General features: G+C 39.1%; 1 protein-coding gene across 2 annotated transcripts in view; it reads right to left on the bottom strand.

Annotated features, from left to right (window-relative positions):
* Nucleotides 1-20,421, bottom strand: part of AKAP7 (A-kinase anchoring protein 7) — a 133,593-nt gene extending 113,172 nt beyond the window's left edge. The window contains exons 1-3 of one of the 2 annotated variants that reach the window (XM_024759075.1): nt 20,294-20,415; nt 13,470-13,601; nt 3,838-3,977 (exon numbers count right to left, since the gene is read on the bottom strand). In XM_024759075.1, coding sequence (XP_024614843.1) covers nt 3,838-3,977; nt 13,470-13,601; nt 20,294-20,312 — 291 coding nt within the window. In that variant the 5' untranslated portion in view covers nt 20,313-20,415. Of the gene's footprint in view, nt 1-3,837; nt 3,978-13,469; nt 13,602-20,293 lie in introns of both variants that reach the window. The other variant, XM_024759076.1, reaches the window with a different exon arrangement.
* Nucleotides 20,422-23,941: the final 3,520 nt, after the last annotated feature.

The following is a 23,941-nucleotide window of genomic DNA, read 5'->3' on the forward strand; positions in this document are numbered from 1 at the left end:
CAAAAAAAAAAAAAAAAAAAAAAAAACCCCTAAAGAGCATCATATTTTTCCATTAGTATAAAACAATTATCTTACCAAAAAAATTAATACACTCCTAATTTCAATCAGCTTCTGATTGTTCCCTTGCATTTTTCAGTGTTGACTTACCTTAAATTATTACCTCTCGTAAGAAAGCATATAAAACCAACATATGGGCAAATCCACCCAGAACTAATAATTAAGCAATTCTAGCCCGTTAAGAAATATTTAGGATTTATTAGAATGCCATTAAATTTCTCATCTTTTTATTTTTAAACTAATGTGTAATTGCAGGTAGTGGAGAAACACATACTTTCACATGCATGCAATTAGGATATTTTTATGCAGTCATTCTAATTCATTTTCCAATTCTATTTCTTAAAAATATGAAAATCATGATTTTCCAAAACTAAAGCATTCCAAATGTCTAATAACGTATTTAAAAATCAAAGACTCTTATAAGTCTGAATACTTTTTTCTTTAAAACTAGGTGCCAACAAGTAGAGGCCAAAAGTAGAGCAGCTCATTGTCAATGTGCTGGCTTCCAAAAGCTTGTTTGCAGGTCACTTAATCGGAACTTGGAATACAGTCTCCCATTGAAATAATGTTATAAATGCTGCTCCTTTTCCCAGGCCTTCGCACAAAAGCCCGTAAGTAGTTTCAACAGAAAATTAACATTAGATACTTTCAAACAAACAAACAAAAAAGGTGCTCATATAAAAAGTATCTCCTGGGCTTCCCTGGTGGTGCAGTGGTTGAGAGTCCGCCTGCCGATGCAGGAGACACGGGTTCGTGCCCCGGTCGGTCGGGGAAGATCCCACATGCAGCACAGCGGCTGGGCCCGTGAGCCATGGCCGCTGAGCCTGCACATCCGAAAACCCTGTGCTCCGCAACGGGAGAGGCCACAGCAGTGAGAGGCCTGCATATCGCAAAAAAAAAAAAGTATCTCCTAATCTTGTCCTATTCCTAGCCCTCCTCCCCATATTTGCATTAAGCTTTCTGTTACCCACAAATAAGTCTCTTGAGAGGGAAATATTAAATTCTTTGGTTTCCAGGTTACTTGAAGCTTGTGTGCCCCACTATTACAAGTCACCCTACCCCCTGGAAAACAAAGTGCCATTGAACCTATATTATAAAACCAGCATTTGTAACACTGTATTTATTATTTATAAAGGTTCTGGTTGGAATTTGGTATGCCAGAAACACACCTTCCACCCCGAAATGACAATATTTTGTGTGTGTGCACCTACTCTTGCCAAACTCCGTTCTAGGTACTGGGAACGACCTGAAAAACTTTGTGAGGAAGATTAACAAGTGTCAAATTTCAAGGATGACAAATGACAAAAGGAAAGCCATGAAAGTGTTGTGTTTTGCTGGGGTTTTTTTGTTTTTTTTGGTGGGGGGAGGGGGTTGACCTAGTCAGGGCGGTCACGGGTGGGAGAGGTTTGAGCTGAGATTTTGGCATTAACAAAATCAAAAGGAGAGGAAAGTAAACTCCCAGCCAGAGAAGGCTTTCCAGAGGGCAGAGGGAAACTGGCAAGTTCAAGCAAAGCCAGAGGGGCTCAAGCAGAAGGAACGAGGGCTGAGGTGGAAAAGGCCAAGCCATGTAGAACCTTCTAGAATATGGTAAAGCCTTTGTCTTCATCCTAACAACAATGGGAAAATACTGAAGTGATAAGCATGTAGGTGATGTGTCCAGATTTGGATTTAGAAAATAATCATTATCACCTCCATTTTACAACTGAAGACACGGAAACTACAGCAATTAAGTAACCTGACCTACATCCACAGTGCAGTTTGTAATCCAGCTGGTATCCGAACAAGGTCTGTCAGGTTCCAAAGCCTGTACTCTCCTCACTTTCTACAGAACCTCCAAGAAGTTGAGAAGCAGAAACAAAGGCTACAGGGTGAAACAAAGCAGCTTGTGGGGTGAAAACTAAGGGCTGCAAACAGTTCTCTCATCCCCTCCTCTCATCTTTGCAGCCTGAATCCTGAAATAAGTAGCAGAAGAAAAGAATCTCTCCACCCTCTTTCCCCTTGGTCCCCTTCCCTGCCAGCCCTATCCCAGCACATCACCCCACCAGTCTTCACTGGAGGAGGCGGGAAGCCGGCACAGGGCTGGAAGCGGCTGGGGCAGGCTCAGAGGAGTTGCAGAGCTGCTGCTCTGACCAGCAGGGCCAAGAACAGAGGCAGGCAGGGAGCAAGAGGAAAGGAAGGACCTCAGCAAAGCAACTTAGAGAAGGGCTCACCCAACTTCTACACTCACAGATGCTGGAGTGAAACAATCTCTAAGCAAGAAATCAAAAGAAGGAACCTGGCGTCTCTTCCAATCAGAAATCATGTGCCCTAGGGGACATCACACAGCCTGTTTCACAGGCAGTTTCCTCAGGACCTGGCCTCCGTCTGACTGCTTGCTTAAATAGGACCACCTCTGGCTTCCTGCTCTCTTCTCATTCCCATAGGTACACATGATCCTAAATCTCAGAGAAAACCTGTCCAAATAACTCACAAGTATTTTAATACATAATTTCTGATTGCATTAAACTTTGCATCAGCTAAACACCTTTAAGGGCTATTTATTTTACTGTTAACCCGCCAATACGTACCAGTAAAGCCGAAGTCTGATTCTTTACTGTATCAAATTCTAAAATCCTGTATTGCTAGGTAATACCATTTCTCTTTTTATGTGTTTTTCTCCCCAACTAAACTGTATCTCACAGACTAGATACTTCCTAGAGTGTCCTAAAAGAATTTATTTTTTTCTTTGATATTTGTTTCTTTGATTTCAATTTCATTTGCTTTGATCTTTAAAAATTCACTAGCATTGTGTAGAAACATTCTAGTTAAATAAAGGAAAAAGCAACCTGAAAACATGCCCAGTTAAGAGATCAGAGCCCACAATCAAACAGAAATTCAGATCTAGCTCTTAAGATACATGAAATTGGGCCAAGATATAAAAACAGTCAGTCATCCGAATGAGGTGTTCTTTCCTAAGGCATTTTTAATTCCTAACTCACTGCTCTAGAGGTCTTAGGTACTGCAGCTTTCTCTCTCAATCACATATAAGGGTTTCTTAGTGTGGGCCAGTTGGCTGGTCCCATTTCCTATTACTGATGCCACATTAATTTTTCAGACTTTTAATAGATTTCTACCGAGTTTGTCATGCACTATTAAGTTGGTACAACAATGAGTAATTTTTAAAGAAACTACGTTGCAATAATCATTACCATGAACTGGACTAAGCAGCAGGAAATCCCAGTTTACTTTCCCCACAGAGATTTCAGAATCTTTTTTTACCAGCTCTCTGCTTCTGAAAGATTCCTCCACTATAATGAACAAACACTTAGAAAGGAGCTTAACATGCTACCTGGCAACACTTTTTCAAGTGGCTTTTGCAAAATTATTGTTTAAATATGATTGTTTAAATAGTATTTGTTTGGTTTTTTTTGCGATACGCGGGTCTCTCACTGTTGTGGCCTCTCCCGTTGCGGAGCACAGGCTCCGGACACGCGGGCTCAAGCAGCCATGGCTCACGGGTCCAGCCGCTCCGTGGCATGTGGGATCTTCCCGGACCGGGGCACGAACCCGTGTCCCCTGCATCGGCACACGGACTCTCAACCATTGTGCCACCAGGGAAGCCCTAAATAGTGTTTTTTAAAATTACTGTTTATACATATTCTATATTCCCTGTGTGGCCCAGCTAAAAATGCCACCAAAGACTCTTAAAAGCTGAGAGCAAATGGGCTTATGAGCATTTAGTGTACCTTAAATATAATTTAGAATAAACTTAGTAAAAATAATTTTTTAAAAAAATAGCACCTCTTTGTTGGTGATCGGAACGGATAGGAAATAGTTGGGTTGATCATCTTTTTGCTTTTTTTTCCTCTTCTTTATTTTATCTTTATTGTTCCATTCCTTTTCTTTACTTCTCTCCAAATTTATCTGAGGTACATCAGTGACTAGAGAAAAAAAGTCAAACAACATGTCTAATGCATTTAAACAAAGATAATATAATCAGAAAAAAAATAAGCACTATACAAGTAGCAATCATTCTTAACTGTCATTTTCAAATCTAAAATAGGAATTGGCAAACTCTTCTGCAAAAGACCTCATAATAAATATTTTAGGCTTTGCAGATCATACGGTCTTAGTCAAAACTACCCAAGTCTGCTATAGACAAAACACAGATGAATGGGTACAACTGTTTTCTAATAAAAATTTATTTACAAAGCAGATGGATGTGGCCCATGGGCCATGGGTTCACTAACCTCTGATCTAAAGCATAACTAACAACCATTCTCTTCCCCTTGCCACAATTTTCATGCTAGGAAAAATCACTTTTTCATCCATCCTGTATATGTATATTTGTAACTTTTACAACAAAAGCATTTGCAGCAGTGCCATTCAAAGTTTGGTTCATGGCCAGTGTCACACTACAAACCATTTGTTCCAGAAACTGAGAGAATGCTTTATAAACTTTCAGAGCAATTAGGCAAAGTAATTTTGTCTGTCAAATTTTGGCTTCTATTTTATAGATCTTTTTCTTTAACACCTTTTTGCTAATAATTCATGTTTTATTATATTTTACAAAAGTATCAGTCAGCAACATGTAAGAAATTAAAGAAAAAAAAATGGTCCTTGACCATAGATAACTTGAGAAACACTTAGCATGCTTTTTAAGGTCATCTTCAAAAGACATTTCCAGCACCCAACGACTCTTATTATGAAGCTATACCCCCAGAAGTAATTTCCAAATCAGCGTGAAATGCCATTGTCTCTTTTACAAATTCTATTGGGGGCTTCCCTACTCATGCAAAACTACCATTAATTTATTTTTCAGGTGTGCCTTCTTGAACAGTAGCTTACTGTTCAAAATACAGTACCTCATAGAGACTTTGAAAAATTCAGATATAATTGTATATTCTGAGGTATGATTTTGGAAAGAGGGAGAGAGGGAGGAAGCACCTTGCCTTACATTCAGTCCTATGAAGTTGGTTTCATCTTTGGGATCAACTCTAACAGACCAGTGACTAAGAGCACAAGGCCCACGTGCATCTAACTGAACTTACTTTACATACGATGAAAGAGAAGAGAAGAAAACCTTTTTAAAGCAGCTCAATGTCACAGAGTCAAGCCTGGTGTCTAGACCTTTTAAAGGTCTCCTTCTAGTGTACTTTCTACTGGAGCAAACTGCTTCCCTCTCGCAGTTCTAGATAAGTAGTTACTACTGCACACAAAACCAAAGAGCGGAAGGAATTGTCCTTATTCTGTTGTTCTTTGAAATATTAATAGTAAACAATTTTTAAATGAATGCTGCAATAATACTTTAATGCTAACTTCTAAGAAAAATAGTAGAAAACGTTTCAAATTTAAAAATTAAGAGTTTGTGGGAATAGACATGCTTTCTTTCTAGGATTAACATATCTGTGAGCCCTAGAAAAAGACTTAAGACAGGTAAATTAAGAGCAAGGTGATCTGGGTAGTCTGACTGTATCATAATGAGTTAAGGCAAAATTACCCAGTCTGTTTGTGCAACCATTTCTCTACTACATTCCTCAACAATATGCATGATTAACATGGTTAAAATGATATATCTTCACAGAGAACACATATTTGAAATATAAATTATTAGCTTCTTTTGTACCTGTGAGCTTGTCAGAACTTTTAAAAAGTTCGTAGCATTCTCTGTATTACGAGCATTATCTGAATTGCTTCATAAGATGCCACTGGGTTTTATTACCCATGCAGCTTTTTTCATATGGAAAATCAAATCAATACACTGAGCTGCTTGTAATTTAAGATATATAAGAAATAGTCCTACCATTGATTGTAGTAACATGAATTAAATGTACTAATTTTAAACAAAAGCCACAAAATATGCTAATGAAGTACCACATATTTTAAATCCACTTCTAAAATACATTCCTAGCCCACCTCCATCTGCTGTTAGTAAACTGGCACTCTGTAAAAGGAAACCATTTTTAACATAATCTGGGCTGGAATCCTGGCTCCACACACTAGCTGTGTGACCTTAGATAAGTCACATAAATTCTCCTGACCTAAGTTTCCTCCTCTCTAATGTGAGGATAATAATAATAGCTACCTCATAGGAACATTTAAACATTGACTTAGGGACTTTCCCTGGTGGTCCAGTGGTTAAGACTCCGTGCTTCCACTGCAGGGGTATCTGACAGTTATCAGCCTATGCCTTTGCGTAAAAGTAATCTACAAAAGGAAAAGGGGGAGTGGAAATGGCTGCTGGGAAGACAACCAGCAATGCAGCAGAGGCAGCACGAGATAGTGAAAGGGCACTGACCCAAAGACTAGTCTTCCAACAAGCATCTTTCTATCAATTTACTTCATTTCTTTATCTGAGAACTTAAAAATCTGGCCAATCCATGGAGAAATAGCTAATTCTAGGTTTGGGGGATAAAATGTACAAGAGAAGGCTAGAAATTCAAAGACTCCTGGGATCATGTCAGAAGGTCTCCAGAGCCAGTTTGAAAGTTCCCCCACAGGCCAAAGATGGGACATTTTGAACATCAAATGACCATAACAGTAAACTTCTACACAACTTGATTTCTTCAATGATAAACGTGCACGCATGCATGCACGCACACACACACACACACACACACACACAAATGAAAACAAAAGGAGGGGGAGATCTAGAGATCTCCTAGAAAAGAGACTGAAGAGATGTATCAAATATAATGCATAGGCTTTGGTTCCTAAACCAAACCAACTTTTTAAAAATTACAATACAGGGCTTCCCTGGTGGCGCAGTGGTTGAGAGTCCGCCTGCCGATGCAGGGGACACGGGGTCGTGCCCCGGTACGGGAGGATCCCACGTGCCGCGGAGTGGCTGGGCCCGTGAGCCATGGCCGCTGAGCCTGCGCGTCCGGAGCCTGTGCTCCGCAACGGGCGAAGCCACAGCGGTGAGAGGCCTGTGTACCGCAAAAAAAAAAAAAATTACAATACAGGGACTTCCCTGGTGGTGCAGTGGTTAAGAATCCGCCTGCCAATGCAGGGGACATGGGTTCAAGCCCTGGTCTGGGAAGATGCCACATGCCGTGGAGCAACTATGCCCGTGGGCCACAACTACCGAGCCTGCGTGCCACAACCACTGAGCCCGCACACCTAGAGCCTTGCTTGGCAACAAGAGAAGCCACCGCAGTGAGGAGCCCGAACACCAAAGCGAAGAGTAGCCCCCACTCGCTGCAACTAGACCGCGTGCAGCAACGCAGACCCAACGCAGCCAAAGATAAATAAATAAATAATTACAATACAATCAGAGAAATGTGAATATGACAGGGTATTTGATGACATTAGGAATTACCATTATTTTTCTCATGTAGTAAGGATATTTCAAGTATGCTTACTATTATATGCTTAATAAGATTCCTCATCTTTTAAGGATGTGCATTATTTACAGAAAAAAATGACCTCTCTGCGATTTACCTCAAAATAATCCAGTGAAGAAGAGGTAATGAATACATGAGGCTCATTATACTATTCTACTTTTGAATATGCTTAAAAGTTTCTATAATCAAATTTTTTTTTAACAAACCCAAGGGCATGGGAGGAACAACAGCTGCATAATCTAGTAACTAGGGGTCTCTTCTGGTTCTAGTTTTCTGTGATTTGGAATAAGCACACACACACACACACACACACACACACACACACACACACACACAAATGAAAACAGAAGGAGGGGGAGATCTAGAGATCTCCTAGAAAAGAGACTGAAGAGATGTATCAAATATAATGCATAGGCTTTGGTTCCTAAACCAAACCAACTTTTTAAAAATTACAATACAGGGACTTCCCTGGTGGTGCAGTGGTTAAGAATCCGCCTGCCAATGCAGGGGACATGGGTTCAAGCCCTGGTCTGGGAAGATGCCACATGCCGTGGAGCAACTATGCCCGTGGGCCACAACTACCGAGCCTGCGTGCCACAACCACTGAGCCCGCACACCTAGAGCCTTGCTTGGCAACAAGAGAAGCCACCGCAGTGAGGAGCCCGAACACCAAAGCGAAGAGTAGCCCCCACTCGCTGCAACTAGACCGCGTGCAGCAACGCAGACCCAACGCAGCCAAAGATAAATAAATAAATAATTACAATACAATCAGAGAAATGTGAATATGACAGGGTATTTGATGACATTAGGAATTACCATTATTTTTCTCATGTAGTAAGGATATTTCAAGTATGCTTACTATTATATGCTTAATAAGATTCCTCATCTTTTAAGGATGTGCATTATTTACAGAAAAAAATGACCTCTCTGCGATTTACCTCAAAATAATCCAGTGAAGAAGAGGTAATGAATACATGAGGCTCATTATACTATTCTACTTTTGAATATGCTTAAAAGTTTCTATAATCAAATTTTTTTTTAACAAACCCAAGGGCATGGGAGGAACAACAGCTGCATAATCTAGTAACTAGGGGTCTCTTCTGGTTCTAGTTTTCTGTGATTTGGAATAAAGGTACCAACTGTTACTACCTGTACTAATTAGGACATTTTATGGTGAAATTAAACAAAGAATGGTGTCCAAGCTAATAATCCAGCTGATTTTATAACCTTTAGTTTATCTCAAAATTAACATAGTAGAAACAGAATCCTAAGCCTATAGTCTAGTTTTTCTTTTTTCAAACTGCAAGTATCAATCCACTAGTGGGTTATGAAATCACCTTAAAGATTTAAAAACAGCACTTTTTAATAACTAGAATGGAATGGATTGGAATGAAAGAAAAGGAAAGCAAAGCAAAAGGACAGAACGGTAAACAGTACACTGCTTACGATACATGTATTACTTAATGAAATTTCAGTTTTTTACATATATATGTATATTGGGTGGCAATGTAAAATCTATTTCTTACTCTGAACATAAGACATATTTTTGCTGTATTTTATTCAATATAACAGTACTAAGAAGAGGAATAGACTTAATAAAACAGTATTTAAAAGACCACTGGAGTGTTCAGTATTTTGTTTTACACCTTACATGTTTAAAACTAAAGTGTCCTCCTGTCTGTAGCTACTCATTTTTGCCATTTCAAATGTTTCATAAGTCTATTTTGCAGATATCCAGAGAAGGAAAATCATAATATCTGAAGGTAATAGTTATAATGTGAAATAGGTCTAATAATTCTGGTATCGTGAGAATGACACAGAGTAAAGGCCCCAATTCAGAATGCAACCTCTTGGTAAAAATAAAGAAGTACAGGGTTTTTCTAAATTCCCTTAGCTTTCTCTTATCAATAACTATTAAACTTCCCTCTGAACTGGATTATCTACATTTCTCTTTTGTTAGGCATCACAGACAGGGTAAAGTTTTAAAATTATCTGATGTGAGCTGGGCAAAAAAGGGGGAAAGAATTCTGTGAGTATTTACTGTTACAGTACAGTTTAATATACCATTATAAGTAGTTTGTCTGTCTTTCTATTTCAGTGAGTCCTGATGATTTATGGTCAACTTGCTAGACACTTGTTTGCATATCTTCTTTGCCTTTCATTTGCAGGTTTATTTGTATGGTTTTCATTTGCAGGTTTATTTGTACGCTCAGAGTATAAAACCCCTCTTTTCCTTACTGAACTTCATTTTATTTCTAGCTTTTAAATCATAATCTAAGTTCTAAAATACAATTTACTGTTATACTTTTTATTTAGTGCATATGAAAATACAATGAGCAAAGTATTCAAGTAATATCAAGTTTACAATAAAAACATTAAAGATCAATGACCATAGAAGCAAAACGTAGAAAGCTTTTGGCAATATGCCCTGGATCTTTCACTGGATTATTTAGAGTAACTTTATTGTTTAGCAAAAAAAAAAAAAAAGTATCAGTTGTAGTAGAGCCTGTAAACACATCCCATAAATTTATTACATTTGTTAATTTTCATAATGATTTCAGTAGCCATTTTTAATGTGCTCTAATGAATCTGGTCTTGTTGACAAAGGCTGTAACTCTCTCATCCATGAGTTGGCTTTTTTTACCTAAAGCACCACATATGTCATTTTATGTAAATTAACTAATTTTCCTAAAGTTTGTTTAATTCCCTCGAAAAACTACAAGGGAATGAATTGTGGGAGAAATTAATGTAATGAGGTAGTCCATCTGTTATCGTTGGTTGATTGTTTTCATACTTGTTCTTAGCCAAAAGGCTGAGAATGAATTCGATTTTGCTTTTATGTTCTTTTCCTTTTTTCTTGTTACTTAAGCAGTCAAAATCTTTGAAGTAACCATTCTTAAAACTTCTTAAGTAAACAGCTTAGAATATTACCTTCTATATTTCATAGAATTACTCTGAATAATCTTTGGCAAATTACTAAAACTTTCTAAAAAAATAAGACCCCTCTCATTCATTGTAAGGATTAAGTAAAGAAATAATAAAGCATTTACTGATGTGCTAGAAGCACTCAATGATATTATTATAAAATACTGCTCTCAAAGGGCAAAGTTTTTAATATTTAATTCAACAAATATACTTGGGCAAAAAGTTTTGGTAAGATTAAATTAATTTTGGTAAGATTAAATTAAATTTAAAAATTTGGTAAGATTAAGTAAAGAAATAATAAAGCATTTACTGATGTGCTAGAAGCACTCAATGATATTATTATAAAATACTGCTCTCAAAGGGCAAATTTTTTAATATTTAATTCAACAAATATACTTGGGCAAAAAATTTTGGTAAGATTAAATTAATAAAAATTTACGGAGGCAAGTTCATGCCACACACTGCTGTAAGGACAGCATTAACAAATTGAATCTTCCCAACAACCTTATGAGATTAACTACCATTATTAAACCAATTTTAGAGATAATGAAAGTAAGCCCAGACACTTGTTCAAAGTACACAATTGGAAAGTATAGGAGCAAATTTTGTCCCTTGACAGTCTGACTCCACAGCCCTCACTTTTAACCACCTAACTTTAACACTATTAGTGATATCTTAGTGGATAGTATCAAAAAAAAAAACAGTTTCTCTAGTTCTCTGTTTACTGAATTGATGAAGCTTACATCTTTAAAAGCAAGTTTCTAACCACAACTAAAAACTTTAATCATATTTTTTCATGAAAAGAATCAAGAGCATTCAGGGACTTCCCTGGTGACACAGTGGTTAAGAACCGCCTGCCAATGCAGGGGACACGGGTTCGAGCCCTGGTCCAGGAAGATCTCACACGCTGCAGAGCAACTAAGCCTGTGCGCCACAACTACTGAGCCTGCGCTCTAGAGCCTGCGAGCCACAACTACTGAGCCCAAGTGCCACAACTACTGAAGCCCGTGCGCCTAGAGCCCGTGCTCCGCAACAAGAGAAGCCACCGCAATGAGAAGCCCGCGCACCACAACCAAGAGTAGCCCCCATTTGCCACAACTAGAGAAAGCCCACGTGCAGCAGCGAAGACCCAATGCAGCCAAAAATGAATAAATAAAAATAAATTTACAAAAAAAAAAAGAATCAAGAGCATTTATAAAATTTGAAGGTTAGAAAAAGAAATTGCTCAGAAACCTCCCATCTTAACACAACCACTGTGAATTTTGGTGACAAATCACCTAAAGTAGTTACACAATTGTAAACAAACAGCACATATATTTTCCCCCTACTTTTTCTCTTTGCATTTTATATAGGAAATGTTCACTATTACATAGTTTTCAGAAATATTTTCATAATATATAATTCCATACTATGTAGTCTAAAGGCACTAGTATAGCTTATTCAACCACACTCTAATGGACATTTGGGTTTTCCCCCAATATTTTTACTATTTAAAAACACTGTGACACACATATTTATAAATAAAACTTCTTCCCACAAGACTATGTCCTTAAAAAAAAAAAAAAAGACTATGTCCTTATAGTAGGAATTCCATGAGTGACTCTACCCCATGTATGAACATTGCTCAAGATCCCAACAAACTCCATTCTAAAAGGACTATAACAGTACATTGTCAGAAGCCATGTAGATATAACATTAAAATCACTGAGTATTATTTTTAAGAGATATTGCCAATCTGATAAGTTACAATTGTATTTTGACGTGTATCCTTTGATACTTATGAAGTTGAATAATTTTCCATACATTTGTTTACTGAGTTTTATCTTTTATACCCTTTGCCAGATACCAATTATTTTTTATTATTTGGGACAAATATTTGCCTTAAGTCCTTTCACAATAAAATTTGAAATATGCATTACAGGCTTCCCCAATACATTACAGAAAGGTACAGGATATAATTTACCCTTTTTTAAAAACTGACTCAGGACAATCACTTACTATACCAAGTACGGAGATTCAATCTTTATTTGATACACATTTTTCTGTTACAAAATTTTTTTCCAGGTAAAGGGAGGTTTCAATTGATACTTTAAAATACTTAAGATTCAAAGTATTTTTTAATATACTACTTAATAGTATTAGCTAATGAATAAGGAATAAAATGATAATTTCCCATATCTCTAAAATCTTCAATAATTATAAGGTTAGACCTAAAATTCTGTGAGCTAAAATAAGGATTACAGTAATTTCAATGAGGAGAACTGAATGCTACATTTAGGAAAGACATGCGACCAAAAAAAAAAAAAAATCACTGAACTACTCTGTTTTGAACCTTGATTTAAGTGTGGCTTCATAGTTAAGGGCTGTGATTATCTTAAGAGAGTAGAGTCAATTAAACTAAAGCTCTCCACAAATTTCTACACTCTGTGGGAAGCATACTAAGTTATTCCTATCAGCAGTAGAATGAAAGGCTCTCCACTGCACGCTCCCACTCAACCTTCAGAGGCAGGATTCACAGCAACCTCAAACCTCTGGATGGTTTACTGGGTTTCTAACCAATTGACCAACGACCCTTCCGCTTGTAAAGAGAACAGACCCATCCAGGTCCAGGTCAGCAACTCACTAATGCTGGATTCTCTCCCAGATAACATTCAACCTATAGGGCCAAAGGTGTGGTTCAGGTTGTACTGCTTCCTCAACATTTCTGAAAGATTTTCTTTTTACATACATTTGTATATTTTATTTCATATATATATTTATTTATTTTACTTACCTTTACTTATATTTTTATGTATTTATTTATATTCCAATACATATCATTTTGGCCAGTAAACATCTGTTAGATGAATGGGTACTGCTGAATTAGCAGTAGGTCTAGAATAACTGAGGTGGTTATAAACCATGGAATGTTGTGGCCCATTGTTTTCTGAAGTAGCTTATAAACTCCAGAATGATCTGGCCCCAAATTCTGTGAGACATGCCTTAATATTATCTGTGATAGTTTTATCAATAGACTACCAACAGACAATTATTAATTAACAACCCAAACTCAAAAACATGACAAGTACTTAAGGTGAAGTAATTATTAAGAAAAAAATGTACGTATCACTAAATTTACTATTCATTGCTTCTAAACACATATTTATTTAATAAAGTACTTACTTCCACAATCATCTATAATATCGATAGTAGCAAATGGCAAATCTACCAGAGAATCCACTGTGTTGGCTTCGGATTCTTCGGACATTTCCCTTTTTCTTGCCACATTTTCACACTCATTGGAATTTAATCCTCCTTTAACATCACAAAAAGAAAACGATATTATTTTATTTATTTTAACTCATATCCCAAGCTAAAATAACTCAACTAACTGAACTCAATATAAATTAACATCTGTTAAGAAATGCTAAAACTGGTATTCAAATATATTGTACCGCTATTTATCTAAATATTTATACCATATTCTCCACTCTTATAAATGCATTTTTATGTTAAACAGCTTTAATAATTTTCTGAAGCACAGTACTCAACTCAGGGTTAAATGAAGTTGAGTTAATCAACAAGCCTCAAGATCCTTTATAGCTGTATTTTCTTAATTCTAAAACTACAGTTTTTCACATACCTTTTGAAAACAAGCCAACAAGGTTTTGGCAGTCTTTTTCATGTTTATTTTTTAACAATATCACTTATCTGTTCTCATCTGTACAAGCTCTGACTTTTACTTTTTTCTTCATAAAGACTTAAATTTTTTTCTCTCCATTATTATATTAACATTGGAAATTCAAACATTAAAAATACATAGCTCCAAATACACTTTTCTAGAAATTCAATGGTTAAAAAGCAGAAAGATCTTACAGTTTCCCGACAGCTCTCCCACGGATACATATTAATATTGGAGCCACATTTCACATTTGGTCCTTGTTTTGTTTTGTTTTGTTTTTATGGGTGGAACAATCATATTCGTTGGGAGGAGGTTAAGGGAAAGAGGGTGTCTGTTCAAATTGATAGAGTCAATTGCTAAATTTATTAGTAGGTGGTCTCCCCAGTACCATTATTCTCCATGCTTTTATTGACAGACACAAATGTTGTTTGAACTAGAACTGAACAAAATCCTGGGATACTTATATAATTTCTACTATATATATTGAGTAAAGATTAATTTACCACTAACAATATTAAAGAAGTCATTTATTTCATTCTGCTGTAATCCTCTACTTTCATATATCAGGCCTTAAAAAAACACACTCACATTAAGAACATGGCTTCAATATACAAGATAATAAATGTCCTGATAGGTCATAGCTAACATAAACCAAAAAAACCTAAATCTTTATTGCAATTTGGGTAATCTCTAATATTACTTACACACACACACCCCTATTTTCTAGATAAAAGCAAAAAATGACAATGAAACCTTTTTGTTGTTGCTTTTTGTATATCAGCTAATCATGTTCAATACCAAAACCAAAAAAATTAATAGTACATTCTTAATAATGCTATTTATTTATATTACAGTTCAAACCTTATTGAGTATGAGTGCCTGGAATGCAGGTGTTCAACAAATGTTAGTTTACTCTAAATCTAATCAAACTCACTACTATGTGAAACATGTGAGAACAAGTAAATGTTTCCTTTCTATGTTTACACTTGCATTGAAAAATACAAATGCAGCTTATATTTAAACAAAACTTTTAATAGATCAACACATATCTTTATATTTTGGGGCACATGCAGCTATGCAGAAAATATCATCACTGACCATGTTGCTTACACTTAAAAGCTAGCAACAAAGAGTATTTGTGCAGTTACAAGTGCACAAAGCTGAATGAAAACCTGGACAAAATGAAATAAACCCAACTTTTGTTTTTCTATTTTACTCTTAATCTAAGAACTTAGTAATAAATTCTAAGGACCTAATGTACAGCATGGTGACTAGAGTTAATAATACTGTACTGTATACTTGAAATTTGCTAAGAGAGATCTTAAGCATTTTCACCAACAGAAAAAAAAAAGTGAAGTGTGGATGTGTTAATTACCTTGATTGTGGCAATCATCTCACAATGTGTACTTATATCAAATCATCACGCTGTACACTTTAAATATATACAGTCTTATTTGCCAATTGTACCTCAATAAAACTGAGGGGAGAAATTAGTGATATTAAATTGGCCCATTTAACAGTGACATCTCAATACTAGCTCCAAAGTGCCACTTGGAAATATACTGGATTCTTGGCAATATGTGGAATGGGGAAGGAAGGCTGAATTCTATGCTCACGTTTTGAAGGCAAGACGAAGAATACCATGATGAATTAAATTTAGTCATTTTTTAAATGAAAAATGTTGTTGAAACAATTAAATGTTTACCTTATCTTAACCAATTAATCAACAACAATTAGAGAACAAGTGCTATGTGGATCACTCTGGCTATACCAAAAGGACAATCGAGCAGTGACAATGGTGATAATAGTGGTGTTTGGGTAACATGCTAGGCAAGCTGGCTACTATAAAAGAAAGGGTTTGGGACTAGAAATCAGGAGACAGGGACTTCCCTGGTGGTCTACTGGTTAAGACTCTGTGCTCCCAATGCAGGGGGCCCAGGTTCAATCCCTGGTCAGGGAGGTAGATCCCATATGCCACAACTAAAGATCCTGCATGCCTCAACTAAAGATCCCGCACGCGGCAACGAAGATCTCCCGCGCCGCAAGTAAGACCCAGCACAGCCAAATAAATAAGTAAGTATTTTTTTAAAAAATCAGGAGACAGATATTCTAGTATTGGACCTGCCACTCACCTGTTATCCTGGGCAAGTCGTGTGAATTCTCTAGGCCCTAGTAGTTATCTCATCTATTAGATGACAAGGTTGTCCTAGTTGAAAAATTCTAAAGCTTGGTCGTACATTAGAATCACCTGAAGAGCTTTTTTAAATGATCAACATCTGGGTCTCACCCCAGGCCACCTAAATCAGAATCTCTGGAAATGAGGCCAGCCTCCTGTACTTCTATAAAGCCTCGCAGGGTGACTAACATGCAATGAAGTTTGAAAACCACTGCTCCCCTTTCACTTATTCCATACCTTGATTCCGTGCCAGACTAAGAAATTATGTTAACAGTTGAGAACAATCAACTTAAAAGTAAAAACTCTGATTAATCGTCTACTGGCAGGGAAATCTTTCCTGATGACCAGCTCAGGGCTGAGTGAGGTAATCCAATCTCCTTCCACATACAATCACAGCATGAATACATTATGTTATAGATGTCCACTTACATGTCTTCTCCATTAGACTCTAAGTTAACGTGACCAGATAATTTACGGCCCAAACCAGGGCTCCTTTGAAAAGTGAAACGGGAACTTTTCAAATTACACCCGTATCTGTCTGTATGGTCACCCTACTCTAAGTTCCTTAAGTGCTATGTCTTATCCTCCTTTGATTCCTCAATGCCTAGCACAGTGTCCAACTCACAGGAGGTGCTCAATACACTTGTCTGGAACAACAAAGGTAAGTACCCATTTGGGAGTGGTTAATAATTACTCAAGCTCCATGGCCACACAGCTATCTCAGTGCTCCTAAAAATAATTCCTGGTGTTTAATGGCATCCTTAGCACATCACAGATTCATTTTCACAGGGTAAATGATATTCTATTTGACATAAAAATAAAAATTGAAGTATAACATGACTTGCTCAACATCATTCCCCATCTTGTTAAATAAAGTACATGTAAACTCTTGAAGCTTGGGATTAACATACACAGACTACTATATATAAAATAGATAAGCAACAAGGGCCTACTGTATAGCACAAGGAACTCTACTCAATATTCTGTAATAACCTATAAGGGTGAAGAATCTGAAAAAGAATGAATATATGTATATGTATAACTGAATCATTTTGTTGCACACCTGAAACTAACACAACATTGTAAATCAACTATATGCCAATAAAATCTTTTTTAAAAGATTTTTAATTTTTAAAATAAATAAATAAACTCGAGTGCAATGGTATGTCAAAATCAACAAGCGTCTAGAACTTGAAATACAAATTTTGTTCTATTAAATTACAGAATAGTTGAAAACCTTTTTGTAGATATGAATTATTAACTCAGAAAAAAGAGAATACCACTTTCAAGTAACTCTTGAAAGAACTGCTGGCCATTCTATAGAACAATGTTTCTCAGCAGGGCTCGTATCTGGAAGCCTTCCTCCAGTTCTCTAAGCTCTAGTGTTTGGGCAAAGGCTGGCAGACCTGAATTAAACACAGCCATCATAACTACACTTTCCTTTACAGAAGTGCAAATATTTTGCTTTGGGAAAACTGCCTTAAAATAACCAACCTTTAAGTAAAGCATTTAAAGTATAAATTCACCATTTTAAGTACTTAAAATCTGGTCTACCTATAGTTAAAATAAAATTCTATCTTTTGTACAAATCCAAATAAAAGTAACACTGCTAAGTGCATTAATACTATAAAGACAGGTGAAACTGGTTAACTACTAGTAGTAACAACAACAGCTAACTATTTGAGCACGTTTCTATGCCAGGCACAGTTGGAAGCACTTTACAGACAGTAACTCATTTAACCATGCTATCAGGGAGTACTCTTATTATACTCATTTTACACCCTAGCCGATTAAGTAACCTGCCTCAGGTTACAGCTAGTAGGTCTTGGGGCTAGAATTTGAATCCAGTTACTCAATGGCCAAAACCCGCCCTTTCCAGCAACATGCACTGCTGGAAAGTTCACATACGCAGTTTATAGCACTGTAAACTGAGGCAATCCTTTCAGAAAGCAATCAGGAGCCCTGAGAATTTTCTTCTTACCCCAACTGATACAAGATAGATATCTGGGAGTCTATCATACTTGCTAAAACAGATTCACCTCAGCTCTGTTTAAACAAAAAAGAAAAAGTTTAACAACTTAAATGCCTAATAATAGGGAAATGGTTAAACAAAGGATACTCACTATAATGACAACTAAGAATAATGGCTAGGAAGACTACAACAGCTGAAAAAAGTTGGGAACAAATGCAGGATTCCCTGCTATCTGAAAGCAGAGCCTTCCTACGAAAACTTTTGTAAGCCAAAATGATGTCAAGTGAAGAAGCAATTATCTTTGGTTGAAAAATCCTTTTAGGATTTCTTCTGATTAGTGAAAACAGATGCTAATGCAGGTCTTTCGTAAATGTAAAAGCAAAGTGACATAATGTGAACTTTTGAAAAAGCAGGGGATACCTGTACTGACCTTTTGAAAAGCAGATATAAGACTACTTACGCACTTGCGCTACGTTTACAATTATATATGAAAAGGCTGACATAGCTGCACTCAATATATTTCTGCTATTCAAATGTTTTAAACAGAATATTACTTTTATAAGAAAACAATGCACACATTTAAAAGATATTATAAAACCATACATGAAGTGTACACTAATATTCAAATATATGTGCACTTCAGCAAATGCCTTCATCAAAGACAGACCAATAGAAGAGAAAAAGGATAGTCTGCCCTTTGTCACAATGTAAGTTTCCTATTTGGATAACCAAGTACAACTTTACTGAGCAAGATTCTCTTTTATTCACTCTACTGGGTATATAGTAGGTATATTCCCCAAGAACGAGTAGAAAGGGTCAATCCCATCATCCCTGTCAGTCCTGGCCTGGCTACTAAAAATAGAAACATCTTACAGCTGGAGAAATGTTGAGAGCTGTCAACAACTCACCTGACCTCCATGCTTTGGTTTCCACATCATTAAAAAAGAAACTAAAGTATAACCCAAATTACTAGAGAGTAATGGATTAAAGTTAATATCTGAAAAGGAATGTAAGACAGTAAACTCCACAAACATCTTAAAGTACGCCGTCAGCATCCTCAGTTGCAAGGCCAGACACTAAAGGTGCTGGGGTGTGAATCCTTTCTCTTTGACACTGACAATCCCCTACAGGTCCCCCTTTATAAATGCATCTCAAAAACCCCCGCCCTTAGGGATTCCCTGGTGGCGCAGTGGTTGAGAGTCCGCCTGACAATGCAGGAGACGCGGGTTCGTGCCCCGGTCCGGGAGGGTCCCGCGTGCCTCGGAGCGGCTGGGCCCGTGAGCCATGGCCGCTGGGCCTGCGCGTCCGGGGCCTGTGCTCCGCAGCTGGAAAGGCCCCAGCGGTGAGAGGCCCGCGTACCGTAAAAAAAAAAAAAAAAAACTCCCGCCCTCAGCATCCACCTACAAGGTCTTCATCATTTAATTCCCTCAACAACTGTAAACATGTTTACACTAGTTAACGGCTATTGCATAACATTTTAAGATTTTCATGCTTTTCATATCTTTTTATGCGTTTATATTACAAAAATCTCACAGAAGAGCACCTTTTCTCTAATTGGCTTGTTGGTCCCTTTCACTAAAAGTCCAACCCCTAACTCGCTCTACCCACAAAGTTCAGTCCACAGCAAATGCCGACCTGAACTGGAAATCAATTCTGAGCCCTACTTTAGATCTAGCGCCAGTTTAAAGAGGTCATTTCTACACCTAGAATAAAATCCTAGAAGGAAACCCCAAGTGTAGTGGTTCAGGTCTTTGATTGTTTGTGATAAAGTATAAAAACTGAGCTTTTTCTAAGTTTGCCGACCACACAATAACACCGTCGGAGGGCGTGTGAAGGCATGAACTTTCTAAAAGGTCATAAGACCTTCGGGAAAGCAAAGTGAAACTTAGCGTGGATTCACACCCCCGGCCTCCGGTCGCACCAGCAGTGCGTGCACTAACGAAAACGCTTGTTTACAAGCAGCACTGATCACACCCCGGTTGCACTGGGCTCCCAGCGGCTACAGAGTCCCGCGCTGAGCGGGGAGAGGAGCCCCCGAGGTGGGCAGGCGTGGGGTCGCGCTCCAAGCGCTGGGGGCGCAGGGGGGCGGCGAGGCCGGGCCCTCCCCGAGGCCGAGCGGGGCCCACGCCCCCGGGCTCCGGTCACCCCACCCGGTCCGCTCGGCTACCCGGGCTCACCGGCTCCGGCGCGCTCCATAGCGCTGGCGTTGGCTGGCGGCAGGTCTCTGCAGGCGGCTGCGGCCTGGCGCTGCAACGTGGGGCCAGCCGGGAGGTGGGTGCGGAGGCGGAAGCCGGGGCGGGGCCGGGGGTCATGGCGGTGGGGGCTCGGGCCGCGGCAACCAGGCCTGCGGAGGCGCCGAGGCCCCAGAGCCGCAATCCCCGCAGAAGCTGCATGCCCATGCCGGGAGCCCGGAACGAGCGGAAGGGGCCGACCCGCTGCGGCTGCGGTACCGGATTCCGGCGGCGAGCGACGCGGGCCCGGCTCGGGGAGGGCCGGAGGCTTCTCTCTGCGCTGCGACGCTCCGCCCCCGCTCCCGGCCGGGGCCCCCTGCAGCCTTTGGCGGCGCTCAGCAATTTCCAGTGGCGCGGCCTTTAGCATCCAAGTTTGGAGGGGTGAGATTGGGCCTGGGCTGAAAGCGTTCCCCGATCCTGGGTCTCTTCAGGAGCCATGTGTTTAGTTTTAAAAAGGGCTTTCAAAACAGAGTTGTGATTAAAAAATGTTTGGGAAGAGCGAGATGTATAGGAACGAGACCTTGTCCATCTGTATAATTAATTTACTTTGCTTTAAAGAAAAAATTTTAACAATGGTTTCACGCCTAGAAATTAAATGGAAAGCAGCTACTGGTGTTTGTAGGGTAAAGCACTAATATGAGTAAAAACGATTTAGTTAATTAATAAAATTAATTAATAAAAAAAAACTTGAGTTTGGGTCAGAATTGTACTGTAGTTTTCTTTTAAGTGCAAAGAAACCATGCAGTAAGAAAATGAGGTACATCGCTCGACAAATTAATGTACCCTATTTTGCAAATGATAACACTTAACTTATTTTTTTTTTTTTTTTTTTTGTATCGTTGCTGCGCTGGCTTTCTCTAGTTGCGGTGAGCGGGGGCTACTCTTCATTGCAGTGCGCGGGCTTCTCACTGCGGTGGCTTCTCTTGTTGTGGAGCACGGGCTCTAGGCGCGCGGGCTTCAGTAGTTGTGGCTTGCGGGCTCTAGCGCACAGGCTCAGTAGTTGTGGCGCGGCAACCACAGGCCTAGTTGCTCCGCGGCATGTGGGATCTTCCCGGTCCAGGGATTGAACTCGTGTCCCCTGCGTTAGGCAGGCAGATTCTTAACCACTGCGCCACCAGGGAAGTTCCAGGTAACACTTATCTTGAATACATCCTAGAATGCAGATGGAAACAAGGAACTCACTCAGCCACAATAGTTGACATCAAAACCATACACAAGAAGTCATAAAGCTTGTTACCCTAAAATAATTCTAGCAAGTTGGGTATCTGGTTTGCACACCCATAGCAATTATGGGCTGATTGGAGAGGGACAACAGATTCCTCTCAAATCTACGCTGTCCTGAGGGTGTGCAGGTGAACCAGACAAGTTTTTTCCTTAAGGAGCCGGTCACCTAATAGAGAAAGAAACATGAGTAGATTGCAATAGGTAATACACTAAAAGAAAAAAAAGGAATCCACAGTCAACATTGAAGGGGATCAAAATATGCCACTTTAGCATTAAGATAATTTTTGGAGGCAACTGAGAAAGGGCAGATACTGAAGAACTCTCTGCCCTCCCCTTTCTGCCTAATAGCGGGGCATCAGTTTTACTTTGTGAAGGTGACGTAAATTTCCACTTGTAAAGGCAGTGCAGGTACAGGGTCCTAACCACTGGACCGCTAGGGAATACCCGTGAAGGCACAGACTCTTTTAAAAGTGTTTGTTTTCCCAAGTGCATATAGCTTGTTCAATGAACAGTTGTTGAATGAATGAATAAAAGTTTTATAGCCATCAGACCTGTACTGGTATTTGTTAAAAAAAGAAAGCAACACACCCAAATAAATTTCAAAAAAAGAAACAATGTCATGGGTAATCTTAATGTCCTAAAGCTTCACCAGCTTGAGGCTAAAAATCAGTTGATATTAACACTAATACCTAAATCTGGATAGCTAAATTGACCTATTTGTTCCAGCCAGAACTCCAGCCCCTAGTGAAATCCCTCCAAAATACATCTAGGGTTCTATACTGTGCCTGACATCACTAATGAATCTTCCAGGCTGCCACCATGCCCAGTCCTTGCCTCACTGGTCCAGTTTCCTTTCCAGAAAGTCCTCTGTCCACACCAGACATCAGCTGATTGGTGGTTCACTTGGTCATGATGGATCTTCTCAGTCCTCAGGGTGACAGTCTCTTGCAAATAAATAGAACAATTCCTCCACCACATGTTATTACACTGCTTAGTGGATAGGGCACAGTGACTGATGCCAGGAAAATTATTTGGACCTCTGAGAGATAGAATTCATGGAGATAGCATGTTCCTTTTGTTAAAAACGAAACAACAGGCCCAAAATGGAGTCGCTTATGCTAAGCCCCACGTCACCAGAGACTTATAGTTTCTATTCTCCCAGAAATGGAATCTAAAACCAGTCAATTAGGAATCGTCTGATCAGCACTAGTTAGGTAATCTGCCTGATAGACCTCTGCCATCCCCTAAAGGGAAGTAACCTTGCAATAACGGACCCAATCTTTTGCCTAGTATAACTTCCTTGTTCCCACTCCCTTCTGCCTATAAAAATCTTTCATTTTGTACCTCTCCTTGGAACTCCTTTCTATCTGCTAGATTGGATGTTGCCAGTTTTGAATTGAGTTTTTGCTCAAAAAACTCTTAAAATTTGTAATATGCCTCTGTTTATCTTTAAACAGTTCACACATACAGCCCTTTTTCTCCCCAGATGACAGTGTACACTGCCAAGATAACTGGATTGGAAGGGTTCCAGTTCAAGCTACCACACTTTTCCTACTCCTCCACCCACCTCTGACCTCCGACCTCCAGGGCCTGCTGCTGAATTGGCATATTTGTTCTGCCAGGCTCCTTCTGTGTGGTGAGTTCTCTCTTTAGTTCCCTAATTCTCTTTTGTGGTGTGGTCCTGTCCCCATAACCAAAATAGTTGTTGTTTTCATTCTGGTCCTAGGAGTTTCTTCGGTCCTCCCCATCAACTACAGCTGTAAATGTTCATCAAGTAGTGAAATGGAACAGGACCCTGTGGGACCCTCCTGGTACAAATCCTTTCCGTGTCCCCCGTTTCCTGTTTGTAGGAAATAGGCTTCATTCAGCCTCCTTGACCCTCCCTGAGTTCCAAAGGCAGATTCAAACAGTTGCTAATCAAGGAAGGAGGGAATTCAGAAAAAAGGGAGGAACAGTCAAGAAACCATCATGCAGCCTTGGGGCAGGGTCCTGGTTCCTCTCAAGGAATCTACATAACAGTATCTTTGAGTTCTTCTACAGAAGATTCCCCCTGGTGGAGGGTGGTAACTTCAGACTGAGGGCAAGATTCCTGGAGCACTGCCCTGTTACCTCACCACCGACCAATCAGAAGAAAGTCACACACCCTGTAGCCCTCACCCCAAATTTTGCCTATAAAAACTTCTGCAAAACAAACCATCAGGGGCTTCACGGTTTTTTGGGCACGAGCCACCATTCTCCTTGCTTGACCCTGCAATAAACCTTTCTCTGCTCCAAACGCTGACATTGACCCTGCAATAAACCTTTCTCTGCTCCAAACTCTGACATTTTGGTTTGTTTGGCCTCACTGTACATCAGGCACAGGAATTTGCA

This window comes from Neophocaena asiaeorientalis, unplaced genomic scaffold (assembly GCF_003031525.2).
Source record: "Neophocaena asiaeorientalis asiaeorientalis breed wild unplaced genomic scaffold, Neophocaena_asiaeorientalis_V1.1 scaffold5, whole genome shotgun sequence".
Classification (NCBI taxonomy): Eukaryota; Metazoa; Chordata; class Mammalia; order Artiodactyla; family Phocoenidae; genus Neophocaena; species Neophocaena asiaeorientalis.